Here is a 21,294-nt window from a genome sequence, read left to right on the forward strand (position 1 = left end):
CTCTGAAGAGTTCTATAAAACTGCATTTAAACCAGTCCCTTAAATTCTTCAACCATGACACTCTCCTTCTTCCTATACTCCTTCCTCATAGCTTTCCCTGTATTATCAGCCTTAGCAGTTCATATGGCTGTCCCCTCATTACGTGTCCCAGATATTGTAGCTTTCTTATTTTTATTGTGTTTATTATTTCGCATTCTTTGCCCATTTCTCGCAATACTTCCGTGTTAGTTTTCTTCTGTGTCCATGCTATTCTAAGCATCCTCCTGTAACACCACATTTCAAAGGACTGTAACACTAAATTTATGTGTTCTTGCTTTAATGTCCAACTTTCAAGCCCATATTGCAGTATCGAAAACACGTAGCATCTCAGTGCTCTTACTCTTAGTTCTAATCTAAGGTCTTTGTTGCAGAGAATTGTTTTCATTTTTACAAACGCATTTCCTGCTATTTCTATCCTTGCTCTTATTTCGGTTGTTTGATCATTATTGTCTAAAATCCAGGTTCCTAAGTATTTGTATTTATCAACCCTTTCTATCGGTACATTTCCCAAATGTATGTTTGTTGGTCTATTTGTTTTCTTTGTTATTATCATGTATTTGGTCTTTTTTATATTCATTTTTAGTCCATATTTTTCACAGAAACTGTTTGTTTTGTTTATCAGTAATTGGAGTTGTTCAGCAGAGCTTGCCATAATCACGGTATCATCTGCATATCTTATGTTGTTAATAGATCTTCCGTTAATTATTATTCCTTCACTTTGAGATAGTAATGCTTCTTCAAAAATGGCTTCACTATATACATTAAACAGTAATGGAGATATAATACATCCCTGCCTAACTCCTCTCCTGATTTCAATTTCTAGACTGGGTTCGTTATCTATTACGATTTGTGCTCTTTGATTCCAATAGAGGTTTGTTATTATTCGTAAGTCCCTATGGTCTATGTTCTATGTAACACCTCTGGTGTTACTGTTAACAAAAAAGGTAGAGTAGTTCTTGCGTATTTTCAAATTTTCCTACATTTATCCAAGATTGTTTAGTCAATGTTGGATCGTCACAGTAATAGGTATATATTAGAACAAAAAGTCCATGACATACTATTGGCAGTCAATATACTATATATTCTTCTCATTGAAAATTTTTTTAGGGTAACTGAACAAGTTAAGCATATAGCAAAATAAAATAATTTTATATTTATTTATCCTTGTCATCAAAAGTAAAAATATGTTTCGTCGTCAATGATGAATTTATTGTACACATTGCGAAAATCAAAATAAAGTGTGATTTCACTTGTTTTTAAACTGTTATCGAGCCGATAATAACGTAAAATAGTTTGGTCTTAAAATATTTATTATATCAAGAAAATATATTGACGTCAACTGATTAACGTAATATTGGATAGTTGTCATGCCACTGAGAACTATTATTACATGCTTGCATAACATTTTACAATAATTATAATCAAAGTTATATCGTGAGTGTTAAATCAAACACGAGCTTTACTGGGGGGTCAGTGTTGGAATTATTTCGATAAATAATGTAGTATAGTAAAGTCGTTTTACCCTGTCGTATTTCGGATTAACGCCCGAAAAATAATTTATGACTCTAGTTACAGTCACTCTGTTATGCTTTCCCTTTTCTACCTGCTTTGTGGTACCGAACCTTCTACTGGTCGGCTGTAGTACTTGAGGATAAATCAGTGCTACCAAAACATTTTTTTTATAAATCGTGAAAAAACGCAAATTGAATGCTTTGTGATGATAATTTATTGAAAAAACTTTTATACAAAGTATAATAATTAATAGTGACACGTACATGTACAAAGCAAAAGAACATGTTACAAGAAAGACACTTATTCAAAAAATAAAGGACAGAGAACTTTGTGATATGGGTTTGACCAGTTTATCAAAAGTATTAAAAGCTATGGGTTTTAGATACAAAAAACCAATAAACATAAAGTGTTGTGCGAGCTGTCCAATGTTGTTGGAAAAAGGTGGAAATTTATAAGAAACTATTTAAAAAACAAGAATTCCGAATTTGCCAGACAATTTGTGTTTCTTGACGAAACATGGATTTTTGCGAAAGGAAATAATACCAAATCATCCTGGCAAGATGATTCTACCAAATGCTATTCGAGTACTAGTAGTAGTATAGCGAGTAATGGCAAAAGATATATTATATTGCATGCAGGAAAGACGGAAGGTTTTATACCCAATGCTAGTCTTATATTTTCTTCGACAAAAAAACTGATATTTTTGAACATTGGTTTGAGAAAAAATTATTAAAAAATCTGGAAAATCCGTCATTAATAGTCTTAGGCAATGCTTCGTATTACACCAGAGAGGAGGAAAAGTTTCCCACAAGCAGCTGGAAAAAAGAAGACTTAAGAAAGTGGCTGTCGGAGAAAAATATAGAACACGAACATCTAGTTTTAAAAGCTGAATTATTAAATAAGTGCAAAGAACACATCACTGAGAAAAAATTTGTCGTTGACCAAATGGCACTAAAATATGGTCATGAGGTCCTAAGACTACCACCATATCACTGCCAGTACAATCCAATTGAATTGGTGTGGGGCATCACTAAAAACTACTATGATAAAGATGCATGTAAGACCACCGACGAAGCCAGCATTTTACAACTCTGGCAAGATGCACTAAACCAAGTCAATGAGGAACAATGGCGGAAATGTATTGAGCATACTGAAAAAAAAAAAATTTTAGAGTCATATGAAATAGAACAAGTTATTGATATTGAATAAAGTAAGACCTTTAATTATTCGTACTGATGAAGATTCAGATGAATCGGATAGCGAGTCAGATAGTGATGATACCTGTCCATAGATTAAGACGTAGATAGAAAAATTAACACAAAAGGGTACCAACCACAAAAAAAAAATAAAACAAAAACCGCCTGCAGGAGAGAGCCGTAGGCACGCCGAACGACGGTCTTGAATGCAAGCACCAAAAAAATTAGATTAGCAAGTAAGGTAGATTAAGGACATGACTGGACGAATGACTGGGTATTAGACGACGGATGAAAGGATTCGATGATTGCTTGCTCTCGACTGCAGAAAAGGGAAAGCAAGTATCGGCACACACAACCATCATTAGATCGCCGAACAATTGCTTTGACCGATAGTGATAAAGCCAAAGGGGCTAACCTACCACTTAAATGTAAATACACGGAAATCTCCCATTGCCTGATGGGGGATACCGCGAATTAGTCGAGAACTGGCTCCAAAGACCAGGGGGCGGAGGAAAGCCGGGGCTGGTTGTACCGCAGAAGGACAACCTACCTCGGTGGGTTTGGGAAGGTGTGTGTAGGAAGTAGGAATAAGTCTTTGTTTTATATAGATATATATTTTTATAGATATATTTATAAAATATATAAAAATAAAAATATAATACAAAATTTTGAACACCCAGTATTAACATTGGCAATTTTTTTTATGCTTAAATAAAAATAGAGTTTAGTAGACGCTGAAAAAGAATTTTTGTTTTTCAGTATAAATATTAACCACAATATTAATTTTTGAAGTTGCATGTGTAATATGAAAAATTTTTCAAAAACTTTAAATATCTCAAAAACGGCTATTTTTTCGAGAATGGTATCCCAATAAAAATCGATCCAGAATTTTACGTAGATTCTAAAAAAAAAAAATAACAAAAAGCACAGTTTCTATTTAAAATAAGAAACTTAATGGCGACTTCCGGTGCAACCGGAAGTGCTAGAAGAATGCAAATATTTAAAAAATGAAGAATGCTTTGCATAACCCATTATTCCAAGTTTGCAGAAACCAGTGACGACCAGAACTTTGAAAACTTTTAACCAACATGTTGCGTGAATGACCCTGTATATTTCATACTCAATGTTTATCAATTTACATTATGATATTCAATTATTATAAAACATAATACAAAGTTATTTTATTAAAAAAATCCCTAATATCGTATTATCAAATTAAGAAAACCGTACATTTTTAATTTGAGAACCGCTGACTACCTGAGGTAAATCTCAACAGACACTTTTATTACTTATGCGACAGGCTAAAACGATCCTACTATACAACCATTATTATGTCTTCTTTCACATGCATTTCTAGAACGTCTACAACTAAGTGGACGATATCCTCTTTATCTTCATCCATCCTATGGCTCTACAACCCAATTCGCGCCCTGACCTCCCTCAGAAAACCTCTTCATTCGTTAAGGTATGCAGCCATTCTCCTCCACGATCGACTGCCAAGGAGATTTATTGAGTCCTTGTCTACGCCTCTTCCCTTGAATTCTTGCATTCAACAAGTTTTTTAAAGGTAGCTATACTGAGTATGTATGTTTTTGGAGTCCTTGATTTTGCAGACTTTGCTGCAATGTCTGCAGCTTGAGCCTTTAAGTAAGTCTGATATGATTTTGAGCTGACTCCTGCTTGTTTTCGCAGTACTTTAGCTTTATTAGGGCATGTCCATCAAATATCAAATATACATTTTGCTATGTGCTTGAGGAAAAATACTGGCACTATTGAAAAATATATAGAAAGAAGAGAAAATGCCAGGGGACTGGGAGTTAGGGCAGATCATAACAGTACATAAAAAGGGGACCAACAAATCCGTGAAAATTATAGAGGAATAACGTTACTAAATACAACATATAAAATATTGACATCAATAATAAAAAAGAGGTTATCAAAGATCACAAAGAAGACAGTAGGACAGTACCAATGTGGATTCACAGAAGGAAGATCTACAGTAGATGCAATACACACAATAAAACAAATAATGGAAAAAGCAAACGAGTATAAATTAGAATTGGAAATGTTATTTATAGACTTCAAACAGGCATTTGATTCAATTAAAAGGAACGGATTAATGATAGCACTTAAAAAATTAAAAATTCCACATAAACTCAGAAAATTAATAGAAATGACAATGAGAACTACAAAAATAAGCATAAAGACACAATGAGGAGAGACAGAGGAATTCAGTATAAATAAAGGAATGAAACAAGGAGATGCCTTATCAACAACGCTATTTAATCTAGCATTAGAATATGTACTACGAAATATAAACAAAGGAAATCTCAGAACAAGAGGTGGTCAAATAATTGCATATGCAGACGATATTGCTATTATTGCAAAGAACAGAAAAATAATGAAAGAAATGCTTAAAGAAATAAGAGAGAAAGGGGAGGTAATGGTGCTAAGATTAAATCAAGAAAAGACAAAAATATTAAGATTAGGAAAAAAACCAATGAAAGAAAAAATCAAAATAGGAAGTTCTGAGTTTGAAGAAGTAGAATACTTCAAATACCTAGGAGTTACAATAGTCAGTAAATCAGTAAACCCGGAGAAAGGAAATCCGAAATAAAAGAAAAAATATTAGCAGCGAATAAAGCTTATTTTGCAAACAAAAGATTACTTAAAAGCAAAACACTGACTAAAAAAAGTAAGATGAGCATTTATAACACCATAATTAGGCCAATATTATTTATATGCAGCAGAAACAATGACGATGGTTAAAAAAGATGAAGAAGACTTAAGAATAGCAGAGAGAAAGATTATGAGAACCATACTAGGACCAATCAGAACAGAGCAAAATGAATATAGAAGCAGAACAAATGCAGAAATTAAGGAAGAACTTAAGGAAGACATCGCAACGTAAAATAAAGCAATGCAGAGTTAGATGGTTAGGTCACATTTGGCGAGCAGGCGATGAGGCAGTGACATACGCAATGATAGAATGGAATCCAGGAGGAAGAAAGAGAAGGGGAAGACCGAGATCAAAGTGGCTGCAAGAAGTTGAAGAAGACCTCCAAAGGGCAGGAGTCAGAGAATGGAGAGGAAGAACTAGAGACAGGAAAAAATGGAGAGATATTGTCAAAAAGATAAGATAAACAAAAAAGACTGATCCACTTAAGAAATAGGATCTAGAAAGCATTCGCGGTTTACACTGGGGTGTATAGCCATTATATATATGTGCTTGACCGGGTATGCTTTCTTAGTGGGAGTTGTTGTGTTCGGATCCATAACCAAAACTACTTTTTACTGTCGCGGACCGTGCTTTGGCACTCTTAAGGACCGATCTAATACTCTAGTAGGCTCCTTAGAGACTGCATAGCCGCTTAACTATATATATATTTTATAGGTATTATCTCCTAGTGAAATTATATTTAGGAGACGTCGCTTACTTGGGTGACACGATCTTAAGCTATTTTCGAGAAAAAAATGATCTTAAAAAAGAAATGATCTCTAAGGAAATTGCAGAGGATGTTGCTTATTCGATTGACATAATCTTGAGATAGTTTATAGAGAAGAAATGATTTTTAAGATGAAAGAAGCTTCGCAGTACCCATTTGTGTAACTAGTAAGCTTCACATAGCTTTATACAATAATTTTAAATACATTAAGTTCAATTTATAAACTTTTACGTTTATAAAAACTCTCTGGCAATTATCCAAATTAGTCATTTTGAAAAAAAAACTAAAAAAATCATTGAAATACTGATATATTCCATCCTAATGATTAATGTTGTATGTCTAAAGGACTTACTTTTACACATAAGTCTTCTTTTCCTTTCGAAATTGTAACAGTTATTGGTGGATATTGATCAACAGATCCGTAGTATTCCATGACCGCTCTCATAGAATTTTTGAACAGCTCAAAAAGCATGTGATATAAGTGTGATGGTACATAGACTATATTTGTGTTAGTTTCTTCTTCAGTTACTGAAACATAAAGGGAGTAATTTAATAGATTTATGAAAAAATAATACACATACACAGTAAGAAAAACTTATATAATAACCAGTCCTGTCATAAATATTTAGATAAGTGTAAATGCAGCTTGTACGGCTGACAAACTGATAAGTTATGTTGACATTACTGACCGTTGACATGTATTTTACGTGCCAAACGATTAGTCTGGTTTGAGTCATTACGATGGAGTAGACAGACAAAGAGTACTTACTGTTCAGTTGTTTTTGAATACGATAGAAGTAAGTGATCGTAAAACATCCGGCCGGCCGTGCGTGGCTCGTACGCCAGAGATCATTAACGCTGTTATGTCAAGAATTTACCTAAATCCTGTCTGAAAACAAAAAATTATGGCTCGGGAAATGGATATTGCACCAAGAACCATGAGTAGCATTATCAAACAAGACTTGGGACTTGGGACAAAGAAATCCTCGTTACAGATGAAAACATTATTTACTGTGGAGGGTACTTTCAATAAGCAAAACGATAGAGTATATGCACTGTCATCAAGAAAGTTCGCAAACTGGTGCCAAGCCAATCGGAGACATTCTTCTGCCTCAGTGATCGTTTGGTGGGGATTATCCTATGATAACGACACTTCTTTACATTTTTGTAAAAAAGGGGGTTAAAACAGGATATAGACCATGAATATTTTAACAGGACTCTGCACCTGCGCATAAGGCCAAAACTACTCAACAGTGGCTTAAAAATCATGTAGGTACTCGAATTTATTAGGAGTGACCATTGGTGGTCAGCCAGCCCAGACCCTAATCCACTCGACTATAAATTGTAATCGGAGTTTTAGAGGGAATAATCTATTCAAAAGGACACTTTAATGTGGAGTAATTGAAGCAGGCACTGATAAAGTTGTAGATAATTTTCCTAAGAATATCATGCGCACAGCGATCAATGAATGGTCTACCAGACTTCGGTGCTGTATTCAGGCAAATGGTGGCCATTTTAAATAATTTTTTGTAGTTTGTAGTTTATTATATCAGTAATAAAGTATGCAAAACTTTTTCCAAACAAACGAGTAGTTTAAATTTTTTTAAAATAATTCTCGGTTTCGATTTCCGGGCGAGGATTATTTCAGATGAAACATTATTACAGGTCAGAAAAATGGGGACAGAGTCTTGGAATCTTGGAAATCGTAGAGGTAAAAGTATGGAGTTGATACATGCGCTTTAAATAAGGAGAGTACAAACTGATTGCATTCAATTGGAAAGGACAAAGGTCGAAAGAACTAGGTGAAGGATAGAAATCGTGGTATGAAGGGAAAAGTAACACTGGGAATGGAGTTGGTATAATTGCTGAAAGTAAGATGAAAGACAATGTAGTAGAAGTTGTAAGACCTGGTAGAGGTCAAACGAAGTTCAAGAAAAAATAATATAAGCAGTGGCAAGAAAATAGGTCTGAAAATAGAAGAAGGAAATGAAAATAAATAAAATACTAGTCCAAAGAAAGATATCAAAAAGAGATGGATCTTATCACCCATACACCTACTTCTTTTTCTTTCCAAACTTGAAAAACGTACTCGCCGCCGGAAAGAAATTTAAGTCGAATCATCGTCGTCACGGAAGCCTACTTTGCTGACCTCTAGAAAACGTATTTTTCAGACGGGTTAAAGAAGTTGTAGCATCGCTCTGTCAAGTGTATCGATCTAAAAGGGGACTAGGGTTGAGAAATAAATTATCACTTTTCCCAAAATGTTCGTTTTTCTTTTGTAAGCTAAGTACTTATCAGACTGTTCTAGTAACGGCAAAGAGAATGACGATGATGATGAAGATGGAATTTAAATAAGTATTGGACGTTGGAAATTAGATACTACAAAAAGATCACGAAGTGGACAGCAAATGGAAGGCAGAGATAAATCAATAGGAACGAGGGAGAATTAATAAATATGAGTAGAAAATTACCTACAGATGAGATGTAATATTATATTTTCATCCAATAAAACTCTTAATTTCTATATCCTTCTCCGGTATGTTGCAAACATTGCAAACGCCAAACTGTTTAATTCTATCTATGAATATACGCAAACTCGTACGTCCTGGTGCCATTAACACAAAACATTTACAGATAAGAGATATGTACATTAAAAAGTTTGTAACATAATATTTATTTATCATAAATACTTGATCGATACATCTAACGTCAATACCATATTTATTTTCTGTTTGATAACAATCGACAGTAAATATTTGATCAAAGTACGTCGATATTTGATATACGTTGAGCATGACTTTGTTTTATTATTGCCGTGGAATAAATGTTTTTCATTAGTTCTGATTTTCTATACCTTTACAAGGTAACAGTAATATAAAATATGTAAACGTATGGGGTGCCGAATAGGAGAAATTTAATTTTTGGCGAATAATGCCAACAAAATGTTTTGTTTATTCTAAACCCCATGAAATGAAATAAAATTCTTCAATGAATTGCTTCATTTTTATAGTCAATTTTATGAAAATGCTTATGAATTTTTGCAATAAGTTTGGAAATGTAAAAATAATCTTAATCTTAATATATAATAAATAAAAACTAACATAACAGTAAATAAAGAAACGGCGCATGACACTTGGGGAGTGCTGACACAAGTGACTACTTCTTATTGTGCGTTATGATTATACGTGGATTCATGAAAATGTATGCTTATTATTACTGAATGTCTAACATTTTTTTTATAATAACACCACACATGTAAGTTCTTTCGAATTTAATGATTTAGGTAATTTTCTAAATTTGTTAAATATATAATATACCGTGTGGAAACCACTTAGGGAATAAAATTGTTGGTGTCTTTATTTTAGAAAATAATAAAAAACTCTGGGACACATTAACTTTTAAATTTAAATGTGCGCTTTTTAAACTAAATTTGAATGTACAGGGTGATTTTTTAATGGTGAATATTTTAAATGAAACACCCTGTATATTTTTATGTTTTTAAAAGCTCCTTAACAACCTGATCTCAACGAACTATATCACATAGGATCTATTATGAATAATACAAGGTGAAATTTTGAAATTAAGTATAATTTTCTTCAAGACAATTAATTCATAGAATACCCGAGGTAATTGATTGGATTACATTAAAATAAATGCTCAAACTATTCTCCACCTTGTTGTTGGCAATAACACAGTCTCCTATAAAACTCGTCCCGAACTTTGTTTAAAGTTTGACGTGAAATATTTCGTATTTCTGTAGTTATCCTTTCTTTGAGGTCTTCAATGCTGGTTGGTTGTGTTGCATATACTTTGTTCTAGAGATAACCCCACAAAAAAATCCAAACGTGTAAGATCTGGCGACCTAGCTGGCCAATGAATAGTACTCCTTCGTCCAATCCATTTATTGAAGAAGATTTCATTCAAGTAATTTCTCACCATTAAAGCATAATGGGGTGTTGCACCGTCCTGCTGGAACCAAACAGTTTCATGCGGTAGGGTCGGATCTATTGGATTGGGATATAATTATATTAATATTCGCCAGGGCTCTTCACACTCGGAAATCTCAGCCTGGATAGGCAATCCACCGCCCTACTGGTCGGGGAGAGACTTCGTGAAGGCTATTTAACTGCGAGGAAATCTCCTACCAACGAGAGGCATCCCTTCAAATCCACCTCACGAAAGACGGTGCCGAAAGGGATGCGAACGTAACGAGAGCCTAAGTCATGTATTTCAAAAATGCCCCGCATCACACTGGCATCGCATTAAGAGACACGATCAGCTCGTTAGGTGTCTACGGAAAGCAGTTGAGAAAAAAGGGTGGACTTGCGAGGTTGAGCCGCGGATCAGATGCGCGGATGGGACTCTGAAGATACCTGACCTTGTCGCGCATCTGGATGAGCAGGTAATTGTCGTGGACGTTGCAATCAGCTGGGAGGGTCCTGAACCCCTAAGTACAGCTGCTGCTAATAAAACAGCACTGTACACTGAGCCTCGATTCCTTCAGACCATGCAGACCCGATATCCAGGCAAGCAAATTTGCATGGCACCTCTAGTCGTTGGCGCATGCGGAACTTGGTGTCAATCAAATTCTCGTGTCCTGAGAATTTTTAACCTTTCAAGGTTTGACGTCCGCAATCTCATCACTAAGGCAATCATGGGTGGCATCCATATTCATAATTATTTCATGAGGTCCTAACATGAATAACTTATGACATTTTTTACTTCGAATATCACATATCGGCTTCTTCCTATCGTGGGCCCTACGTTCGTCTAGTTAGGTTTTTAAACTATGACCACGTAAATGTTTGTATCTGTCCTCTATGTCTGTATTGTCCATTTTCTACTGCATTTTTATTTTTTACTATTTTTCAACTTTTTAACAGCTCCTATTGGCTGTTGGCTATCTTTTCCAAGCCCGCGATATTGCGTTGGTATTGGTTGATACTAGAGGGGGGGACGGTCGGCTCGTATGATTAAGTCTGGCCAAACATCGGGCCATAAAGGGCCATATGCTGCTGGTCTGTTACTTTCCGGATCGGAACGGGGAGGAACAGACCAGCAGGATCAGGTCGGTTTTCGGATGACGGGGGTTTGGTTGCGTGATGAACGTAGCCACCCAACCGGGCATCGCCCGGCCTAAAAACTAAAAGAGGTATGGCTCCACTCTGATAGCCAACTGAGGAAGAACATCGTCTCTTAGCATGCTTAAATATTTTTCCGCTGTCAAATTACCATCTACAAATATAGGACCAATAATATGATCTCCTATAATACCTGCCCAAACATTCAACTTTTGAGGATACTGAATGTGTGTCTCACGCATCCAATGAGGATTCTCCGCTGACCAATATCTACAGTTTTGTCGGTTTATCTCTTCATTCAATGTAAATGTTGATTCACCAGAAAAAAGAATTGTGCCAAGAGCTATTTCATTTGTGTTAATTTTATCCATCCTTCTTTCGCAGAAATCCATTCTACGATCTGGATCGTCTTCTTGAACACGGTTACTAAAAAGAAACTTTCCCCAATACACTGACACTTAAGAGTAGAAGTGTATTGTCTGTACTTAGCTAATTTACAATAATACCCTAACACGTGATAAATTATTAATTTCAAAATTTCACCTTGTATTATAGTTCGTTGAAATAAGGTTGTTAAGAATATTTTAAAAACACAAAAATATACAGGGTGTTTCATTAAAAATAAGGATTATGGACTATGCCAGACTTGCGTGGATCACCCTGTACATTTAAATTTATGTTTAAAAAGCGCACATTTAAATTTAAAAGTTAACGTGTTCCAGAATTTTTTATTATTTTCTATAAAAAGGACACAAACAATTTTATTCCATAAGTGGTTTCCACACTGTATAATTTATTCATCACTTACATTTTCATTATTGATGCGACTGCGCTCGTGCTAGAAAAATCGCGCGTGTTTTAAATACCTCAATATCCACTTAATAAAATACAATATATTATAAAAATAAGTGTATATATAATTATAAATGCATATTTACAAATTATTTGTGCATATTTTTGCATATTCAGCCTGTTTTAAAATGCACATTGCTTGCATGTTTTAGACATTTTTAGTGCATATTTTCCAGTCTACTTGACAGAGACGATGAGGTACTTTGTTTACAGAAAAATACTCTTCTTCTTCTTCCTTTTATATAGACATGTCTGTTTTTCAATGTGCCTCCGGTAAGTTGTCGTTCCATCGGATTCGTGGTTTTCCTACTGATCGTCTTCCTATTGGGAAACCGTCTCTTGCCGTCTTTATTTGTTGTCATTCGGCTTATATGATCGTTCCATTCTACTCTTCTATTTCTTACCCAGTTCTTGATGTTCTCCACCTTGCATCTGCGTCGTATATCGGTACTTCTAGCTCTGTCCCATAGTTTCTTACCATCAATTTTTTCAAGTGTTTTCATCTTTGCTGTTTCATCCTTTTTGTCCTTTTTGTGTCAGTTCTTGTTTCTGCCGCGTATGTCATTATTGGTTTGATGAGATTATTTTGTAAATTCTCCCTTTCACATTTCTTTCCCGATATTTTTATTTCTCCATATTGTTTCATTCAGACAGGCTGCGGCTCTGTTTGCTCTATTCACTTCATCTTCTACTTCAGTTTCGAGCTTTCCGTAGCTTGATAATGTGATGCCTAGATATTTAAACTCCATCACTTGTTCTATCCTGACCTTTCAGCTCCAATTTACATCTTAGTTAGAAGATTGCTGCTTAGAAATTTGCTGTTGTAACCATGCATTTTGTCTTTTTTGGGGACATTAACATGTTAAATTTTCTGTCGGTTATATTAAATTGGTGCAGCATACATTGTAAATCATCTTCACTTTGAGAGAGTAGTATTGCATCGTCTGCATAGCAGATTATTTTAAGCTGTTTTTTCCCATTTGGTATCTTTTTTAGTTCTTACTTTTTTTATTATTTTATCCATAATCAGGTTGAACATTAGAGGACTCAGGGAATCTCCCTGTCTTATCCCATTGCCAGCTTCAATAGGTTCGGTTAGTTCTTCTTCTACTTTTACTTTTATTGTGTTGTTTTGGTAGATATTTTCGATCGTTTTGATTAATCGTAGAGATATCTCTCTTGCGTACAGTAAGTGGATAACGTCTTTTAATTTGACCTGGTCAAATGCCTTCTTAAGGTCCACGAAACATGAATGCCGGTTTGTTGTATTTTAATGATTTCGCTTGCACTTGCCTCATTATAAATATAGCGTCGTTGCATGACCTTCAACCTTGTTGTTCTTCTGCTAGTGTTATAATATCATTCAGTTTTTTTGTTATCACTTTGGTTGTTAATTTTAGTGTTGTGTTTAACAATTTTAGAAGGGGTATCTTAAAAATTGCTTTTGAGGTATGTCAGACTTCTTTCAAGGTAACGATTTATGTTGTATAAAATAGGAAAAAAACTGGATGTCAATTTTCGCTTATAAAGTTTTGGCAATTTTCGCTTATAAAATTTTAACAAAATCACTGGATTGACGTCGCGTAATTTAATTGTCAAAATTTAATTCGCAAAAATTGACATGGCAACAAACTTTCATAACAGTCGAAAATATTGCCGGACAAATTTTCTCTTCTCTGATATTATATACGAATAAATCCTAGTGTAAATAAATCATTGGACCACTGTACAAATAAATCCTAAAATGAACTAAAATATACTTTGAACGATTTTCATCACAATGACGTAAATTTTGCAATCTCCGATTATCACTATTAAAACAGAAGTGTTGATCAAATCGCCGACATTTGCCTATCAACATAAACATTTCGAAAACAATGACAACGCATCACATCAAAACATATTTTTGTTTATGGTATTTTCATACAATGAGCGAGAATTTTGTTACAAAATTTGTATTGTCCTCAAAAATAGTTCATGGAGCATGGAGTGATTGGCACAAATTAAGTATTATTTCAATATGTATGATGCTTTAACACTGTAAATATTAGTATTGTTTTTTGATAGTTTCGTTCACATTCAAATAAATGAATTTATCTATCAACCATTAAAATATCAGACACATCGAGGTCTCTGATAGTTTTAAAGAATGCCTTTCCAAGTCTGTAATACGCCTTGAAATGAGTAGCCCTTAATGCTTTGTAGGAGACTTCGACTAAGATTTGCGCGTTCTCCTCGGTCTTCCAATTTTTCAATAACCAGTCTTCCGTCTTAAGGTCTTATTGACAGTAGTATATTTTTTAATATACTCGTTAGCACAGTTTGTTGCAGTTTCGCAACTTTTTTAAACGTTACTCTTTCTAAAATCGTAGACTAATTTTCGAAACCAAATTCAAGAATTCCGCTTTAATCTGTGCCTTCTAAGAATTGCAAAGCAAAACAGGCGTTAATAAAGATGTTAAGAGAGACATGGGGAATCTAAAAATTGCATTCCACAACATATCTCCTCAACTAAGCAAAATTCTTATCGAATTGGTTTCTAGTACTCGTACAGAGTATATCGAAATAAAAAGGAAAAGACAGTTAAGATTTTATTTCACGTATAGGGAGCTTGCGCATCCGTTTATACGTATTTCAGCCCAATAGGCCTCATCAGAACGGCTTTCGCAAACGCTCTGAACGTGAAATAAATCTTTTCTGTCTTAGGAAGCAACTCTAACATGGCTTAGTATAGACGCAATGTAGCGGCATCTGATAATAAAATCGTAGACTAATTTTCGAAACCAAATTCAAGAATTCCGCTTTAACTGTGCCTTCTAAGAATTGCAAGGCAAAACAGTTGATAAAGATGTTAAGAGAGACATGGGGAATCTAAAAATTGCATTCCACAACATATCTCCTCAACTAAGCAAAATTCTTATCGAATTAGTTTCTAGTACTCGTACAGAGTATATCGAAATAAAAAGGAAAAGACAGTTAAGATTTTATTTCACGTATAGGGAGCTTGCGCATCCGTTTATACGTATTTCAGCCCAATAGGCATCATCAGAACGACTTTCGCAAACGCTCTGAACGTGAAATAAATCTTCTCTGTCTTAGGAAGCAGAGCGTTTGCGTTCACGTTCAGAGCGTTTGCGAAAGCCGTTCTGATGATGCCTATTGGGCTGAAATACGTATAAACGGATGCGCAACCTCCCTATACGTGAAATAAAATCTTAACTGTCTTTTCCTTGTTACTCTTTCTCTTTTGTCGTTTCCCCATTACTGAGGATCGTGATTTCTTCCAATATTCCTAACAATTTTTCTTAATTGGTCTCTATCTTCAGCTGCTCTGAAAGCTTCGTAGAATGAGTTTCCAGCTGAATTGTTAATTTGGTCGGACCATCTAGTTGATGATCGTCCTCTTGATCTTCTTCCCCGAACGTTTCCAGAAACAATTAATCTCTCGAAACTATCGGCACCTCTACGAACCACGTGTCCGAAAAATTGCAGAATACGTTACAGACATATTGTGGACAGCCTTTTTTTAATCTCCAGTTGGTTTAGAATGGAGACGTTTGTCCTATGAGCTGTCCAAGGTATGCGCAGCATTGTTCTCCAGGACCACATCTCAAAGATATCAATTTTTTTGATAGAGTTTAAGTGTCTGTTCCGTATAGAAATATTGAGAATACAAGGCCATTCACCAGACTCGAAATTGATGGGAAAATAATAAAGCATTAAGCAAGGTTTAGATATCTGGGAATAGATATAACTAGTTACGGAGATGTCGAAGAAGAAGTACGACAACAAAGCTTAAAAGTAAGTAAAGCGGCGGCATCTTTTAACGTCAAACTGGAAGAACAAACACCTAAGACAAGACACAAAAACAAGAATCTATAAAGCAGCAATTAGACCTATATTAACATACACAGCGGAGACAAGACCTCCTCCTCCTAAGTGCCTTCTCTGTTGAGGTTGGCGATCAATATGGCAAATTTCTCTCTATTCTGGGCTTGATGAATTAATTCATTTCCTTTTGTGTGGGTCCAATCTCTGATGTTTCGTAGCCAAGATTTTTTCTTTCGTCCTATGCCCCTTTTACCTTCAATCTTGCCTTCTAATATTACCTGGAGCTGCTCAAATTTCCTATTATATGTCCTAGATATGACGTCTTTCTAATTTTGATGGGAAATTTTGAAATTCTCTTGGGAAAATAGTGCAGTGGTTTCCCATTGCCTTCTGCACCGCTGTATATGTGTCGTTTCTGTGGCTATCATTCTCGCCTCATGATAAGTTTTGGAACAGCCAGCTGCCACTGTCCAACCTATCGCCATGTCTGACTACCCTCACATTACAGTAAATATTAAATGGGAAGCATTTTCAATTCAAACCATCCTGCAAGGAAAAATATTTGGAAAACGAGGTCCAAGAAGAAGAAGAACATCTTGGTTAAAGAACCTCAGAATCCGGTTCAATACAACATCTGTGTAGCTTTTCCGCGCTGCTGCAGATAAGATAAAAATTACCATGATGATCGCCAACATTCGTAACGAATAGGCACATCAAGAAGATTTCCAATTCGTACCTAGCCACCACATGTAGCAACGACTAAACGACGGAAGTACAAATCGAAGGAGAAGGACACATCACCACTGCTTAAGAATTAAGCAACATCGGTGCATAGTCGTATTTACATATAGTCGTCTGTTTCTTAAATAATGAATTTATTCTATAGATTTGTATCATACCGCATATATTTTTTTAATTTGTGGCTGCAAATTCTTCAATCGCTAGAGTATAATAGAGAAATCACTAGTATAATAGACCAGCATTTCTGTGTCTAACTGACCTAAAGAAAGCGTTTGACAGAGTAAGACAATGATGTAATCCATCTTCTGTATAATAGAGAAGTTCCCCTTATTTTCTTCTTCTAATGGCGCTACAACCCTTTGAGAGTCTTGGCCTGCTTAACAATGTTCTTCCATTCTGCCCTGTCGGATACTTTCCTTCGACACTGTCTGATGTTCATGGTTTTAAGACCCCTCTCTACGTAGTCTATCCATCTTTTACGGGGCCTTCTTCCTCTTGTTCTGTTTCCTTGGGCTTCCATCTTTGGACTATTTTTACAGCTCAATTATCTGGCATTCTTTCTAGGTGACCAGGTAAAAGCCAGTTTAGTCTTTGTGACTTTACACAAATCTAACAACATCTGCGCTCTGCATTAGTTCATCCAGCTCGAGGTTCATTTTAATTCTCCACGAACCATCGCTGCATTGGGTTGGTCCAAATATGTTCCTTAGTATTTTGCGCTCAAATATTCTCAGTTGATTTTCATTAGTGGTTGAGAGGGTCCACGTTTCACATCCATATGTGACCACTGGTCTAATTACTGTTTTGTAGATTCTAAGCTTAGACTCACGATTCAGTAACTTACTTTTCATTAGGTCTTTGTATGCATAAAAGCACTTATTACCGCTAAGAATCCGTGCTTGTATTTCATGGCTGATGTTGTTGTTGTCACTTATTATTGAGCCTAGGTAGGGAAAAGTGAAGGCATATTTGTAGGTATGGTTGTCTACCTTCAGATTCTCATGTTGATTCGATTTTATGCACTCCATATATTTTGTTTTGCTTTCATTTATATATAGACCAAACGAAGCAGCTTCTCGTTTCAGTTCTATAACTTTTTCGCTTAATACCCTTTTGTTGCGGCTTATTATGGCAACATCGAAGAAGAGAGAAGTTCCCCTAAATATTATAAAAACTATCGAAAACATCTACCAAAACAACAAAATGGAAGTCAGAATAGATAGACAACTTACAGAACCTATAGAAATAGGCAGCGGAATAAGACAAGGGGATTCAATGAGCCCCATGCTCTTCAATTTGATCATGGATGAAATCATCAAAAGCGTTAACAAAGGAAGAGGATAGAGAATGGGAAACAAAGAAATCAAGTTATGCAGACGACGCAATACTGATAGCTTAAGATAAGATAGTCTGCAAAGACTGGTAAACAGATTTAACATAAGAGTAATATACAAAAAGATGGCATTAGTATTGAACAAGCAATAGAAATAAAATACCTGGGAATTACACTGTCTAGCTATGGAGACCTGGAAAGAAGTGAGAGATTAAGTACAAAAAGCAAATAGACTGGCAGGATGCCTTAATAACACTATATGGTGAAACAGACACATTTACACTGAGATGAAGTCAAGAATTTATAAGGCCAGTGTAAGACCAATAATGACATATGCCTCGGAAACATGACCCGACACAGTCACAACGCAAAGGCTAGGAAACGGCAGAGATGAGAGTACTGAGAAGAATTACAGGAAATACGCTGAGAGATCGAAAGAGAAGTGAAGACCTCAGAAGAAAATGTAACGTAAAGTGTATAAATGAATGAAAACTAAATAGAAAAAATGAATGGAATAACCACATAGGCAGAATGGAGGAGACCCGTGTCGTCAACATAGAAAGAGATAAATCACCAATCGACAGAAGAAGTATAGGACGACCGCGCAAAAGATGGAATGACAACCTTCCATAGAGGTATTAATCCACCACTGAACAAGCAGAATTGCTTATAAAGAGGAAGAAGAAGAAGTTCTTTAATAAACAAATTGTGAGTACAGACCAAATTTATAATATACTTACTAATTGTTATATTAGTTAAACAAAATATGTATTGTAACAATATGGTACTGATAAACTAAATTGTACAAATGTAAATTACTATAAGGGTAAACACTCGTTCATAATTATTTATTTAGGTGCTGGTATTATTTTTATGCGAAAATAAGTTATATGTAAAATTTATCAATTAATATCTATATTGTGTGTGTATGCAATCAAATTACGGTACCTGTGATGTTGAACTAACACTTCTGCTTCTTCCACAGTGCACTGGGGGAACTCAGGGGGACAGAATCTTCTTAAAGTTGCATAGTTAAGTTTACACAAAAAACTGGAGTGTTTATCGCGCTGATCTATACAAGACTGATGTGCGTGTAGTCTTGTAGCTTCGCTTCCCTTAAGTCTCATAGGGGCGGTGCGTACAGGGGCGTATTAATTTACTTTTATAAGACATACACACACGTTAATTAAAGAATTAAATATAAAAATAAAATAATAAAAAAATTATTAATAAAAAATAAGAATATGTGTGGAGGGACGTAACATAAATAATAAAGAAATTGTAACATGATAAATCAATTGTACTCACCATTATTCCTAGATATATCTAAGATTAGATCCGGTGAAGCTAAATAGTACTGGTCGCAGAGAAACCTCGCATTCTCATAAGCATCTTTGATCACACTCACGACGTCACATTGGGTGTCTATGCAACCGATGTACTTACTACTGTTAGGTCCCGGGGCGTTTTCCAACTGACCGCCAAATAGTAAAGCTGAAAATAATTTAACTTCAATATAATTAGTAGAGTTTAAACACACCAAAGCTGTTAAAGAAGTTAAAAACAAAATAAAATATAAAACTTAAAACAAAACTACATGCATTTTAGTACAGTTTAAAATGTTTCAAACTGCATGGTTCGATGAGGAGTGCAGACAAGCAATGAGGAAAGAAATTAAGCACACAAAATTTATATAACAAGAAAAACACAAGTGCTTTTAGTCAATGTTATCGTATTATGCATTAATGTTATAAATTGACTACGTTTGTGTATATTAGCGCTTTCCCTATTTTTGAATAAATAAACTTCTTTTTTTTTCAAAAATCTTCTTTAGTCGGCCTCTTTTTAGTTTTCAATGTTTATAGGACAATTTCTTTCATTTTCACGCTAGGAAGCGTGAAAAGATTATCACGTTAAGTGAACACACTTCTATGTCACAAAAAGAAATCGCAAAAACGTGTCGAATGACTCAGAGGGTAGTAAGCAAGATTTTGAAGCGTAAACGAAAAAAGGATCAATGGATGTGAAAAGGTTAGAAAAATGAGGAAGAAAGTCTAACAATGAAAACCTTACACCTTCTCATATTGATCAAACCGTAAAACATCCAGTCAAAAAAATGTTTTGGGGATGTTTTTCATACATGGGGGTTGGATCTTTAGTACCAATCAAGGCATGATGAACAGCCAAAAATACAAATCCATGTTGGAACAGCGTTTGAACACAGAACTCCAAAAATGTCAGCCCCAAGGAGAAGCGATTTTTCAACAGGAGTGTGCTCCCTGTCACAAATCAAAGCAAATGATAGAATTTTTCAAAAATAAGAAGATTAATGTTTTAGATTGGCCCGGTAATTCGCCAGACCTCAACCCCATTGAAAATTTATGAACCATTTGCAAAGCTAGACTGCGCAAAATCGACTGTACTACAAAAATATAAATAGGTATAGTTCGTCTAGAAAGTATCCGGAATTTTATATTTTTCGAAATTTTACTAGATTTTCTTTTTGTAACATTTTAAGACAAAAGTAATGCATCAAGTAGGTTGTGCCGATAGTAGGTTATGGACAAAATCGCATGACAACACCATCTGTCAAATATTGTTGTTTGTAAGCAGACTTAAGATTTGTGAAATAATGTCGCAAGTAAAAAAAAAGAAAAGTGGTGGAATATTTGTATAGAAAAGGTGTCCTAAACGTTGAAAAATTAGTGCAATTGACTGAACTCGGAAAAAGTGCAGTGTATGAGACAATAAAGAGGATAAAAAATGGCATAGATATGAAACATAGACCAGTTTCGGGTAGACCGCGTAAGATTCGCGGAAACAATTTAAATGCTTGAATGGCTTTAGGACGACAAAATCCGCGCCCAAGGTTTCAAAAATTAGAAAACAGATTTGGAAATCAACGAAGAATAAAAGTGTGCATAGAAACTGTCCGCATGTCACTAAAAAAGCAAGGCTACATATCAAGAAATCAAAAAAAAAATCCTTACAATGACACCTCTGCAAAGACAACGAAGAATAGATTTTTGTCAACGTTTTCGAGAAGATAATTTTAATAATATCTTTATATCTGATGAAAGTTGTTTCCAGGTTGGTGCAAATCATCTAAAAGTCCTATCAAGAGAAAATGTTACCGTACAAATTTCCAAATTTCCCACTAAAATAATGATTTGGGGAGCAATATCTTAGCGTGGTGCTACACCTCTCTGTATAGTTAATGGTACTGTTGATAGTGCGAAATATTGTGACATCCTAAATGGTTT

The 21,294-nt window shown here is 35.1% G+C and overlaps 1 protein-coding gene across 2 annotated transcripts in view; it reads right to left on the minus strand.

Moving 5' to 3' along the window:
- Pdk (pyruvate dehydrogenase kinase) overlaps positions 1-21,294 on the minus strand; it is a 115,958-nt gene that overhangs the window by 14,002 nt on the left and 80,662 nt on the right. The window contains exons 3-4 of one of the 2 annotated variants that reach the window (XM_072531595.1): positions 19,340-19,525; positions 6,546-6,721 (exon numbers count right to left, since the gene is read on the minus strand). In XM_072531595.1, the coding sequence (XP_072387696.1) occupies positions 6,546-6,721; positions 19,340-19,525 (362 nt within the window). Of the gene's footprint in view, positions 1-6,545; positions 6,722-19,339; positions 19,541-21,294 lie in introns of both variants that reach the window. The other variant, XM_072531594.1, reaches the window with a different exon arrangement.

The sequence above is a fragment of the Diabrotica undecimpunctata genome, chromosome 5 (assembly GCF_040954645.1).
Source record: "Diabrotica undecimpunctata isolate CICGRU chromosome 5, icDiaUnde3, whole genome shotgun sequence".
Classification (NCBI taxonomy): domain Eukaryota; kingdom Metazoa; phylum Arthropoda; class Insecta; order Coleoptera; family Chrysomelidae; genus Diabrotica; species Diabrotica undecimpunctata.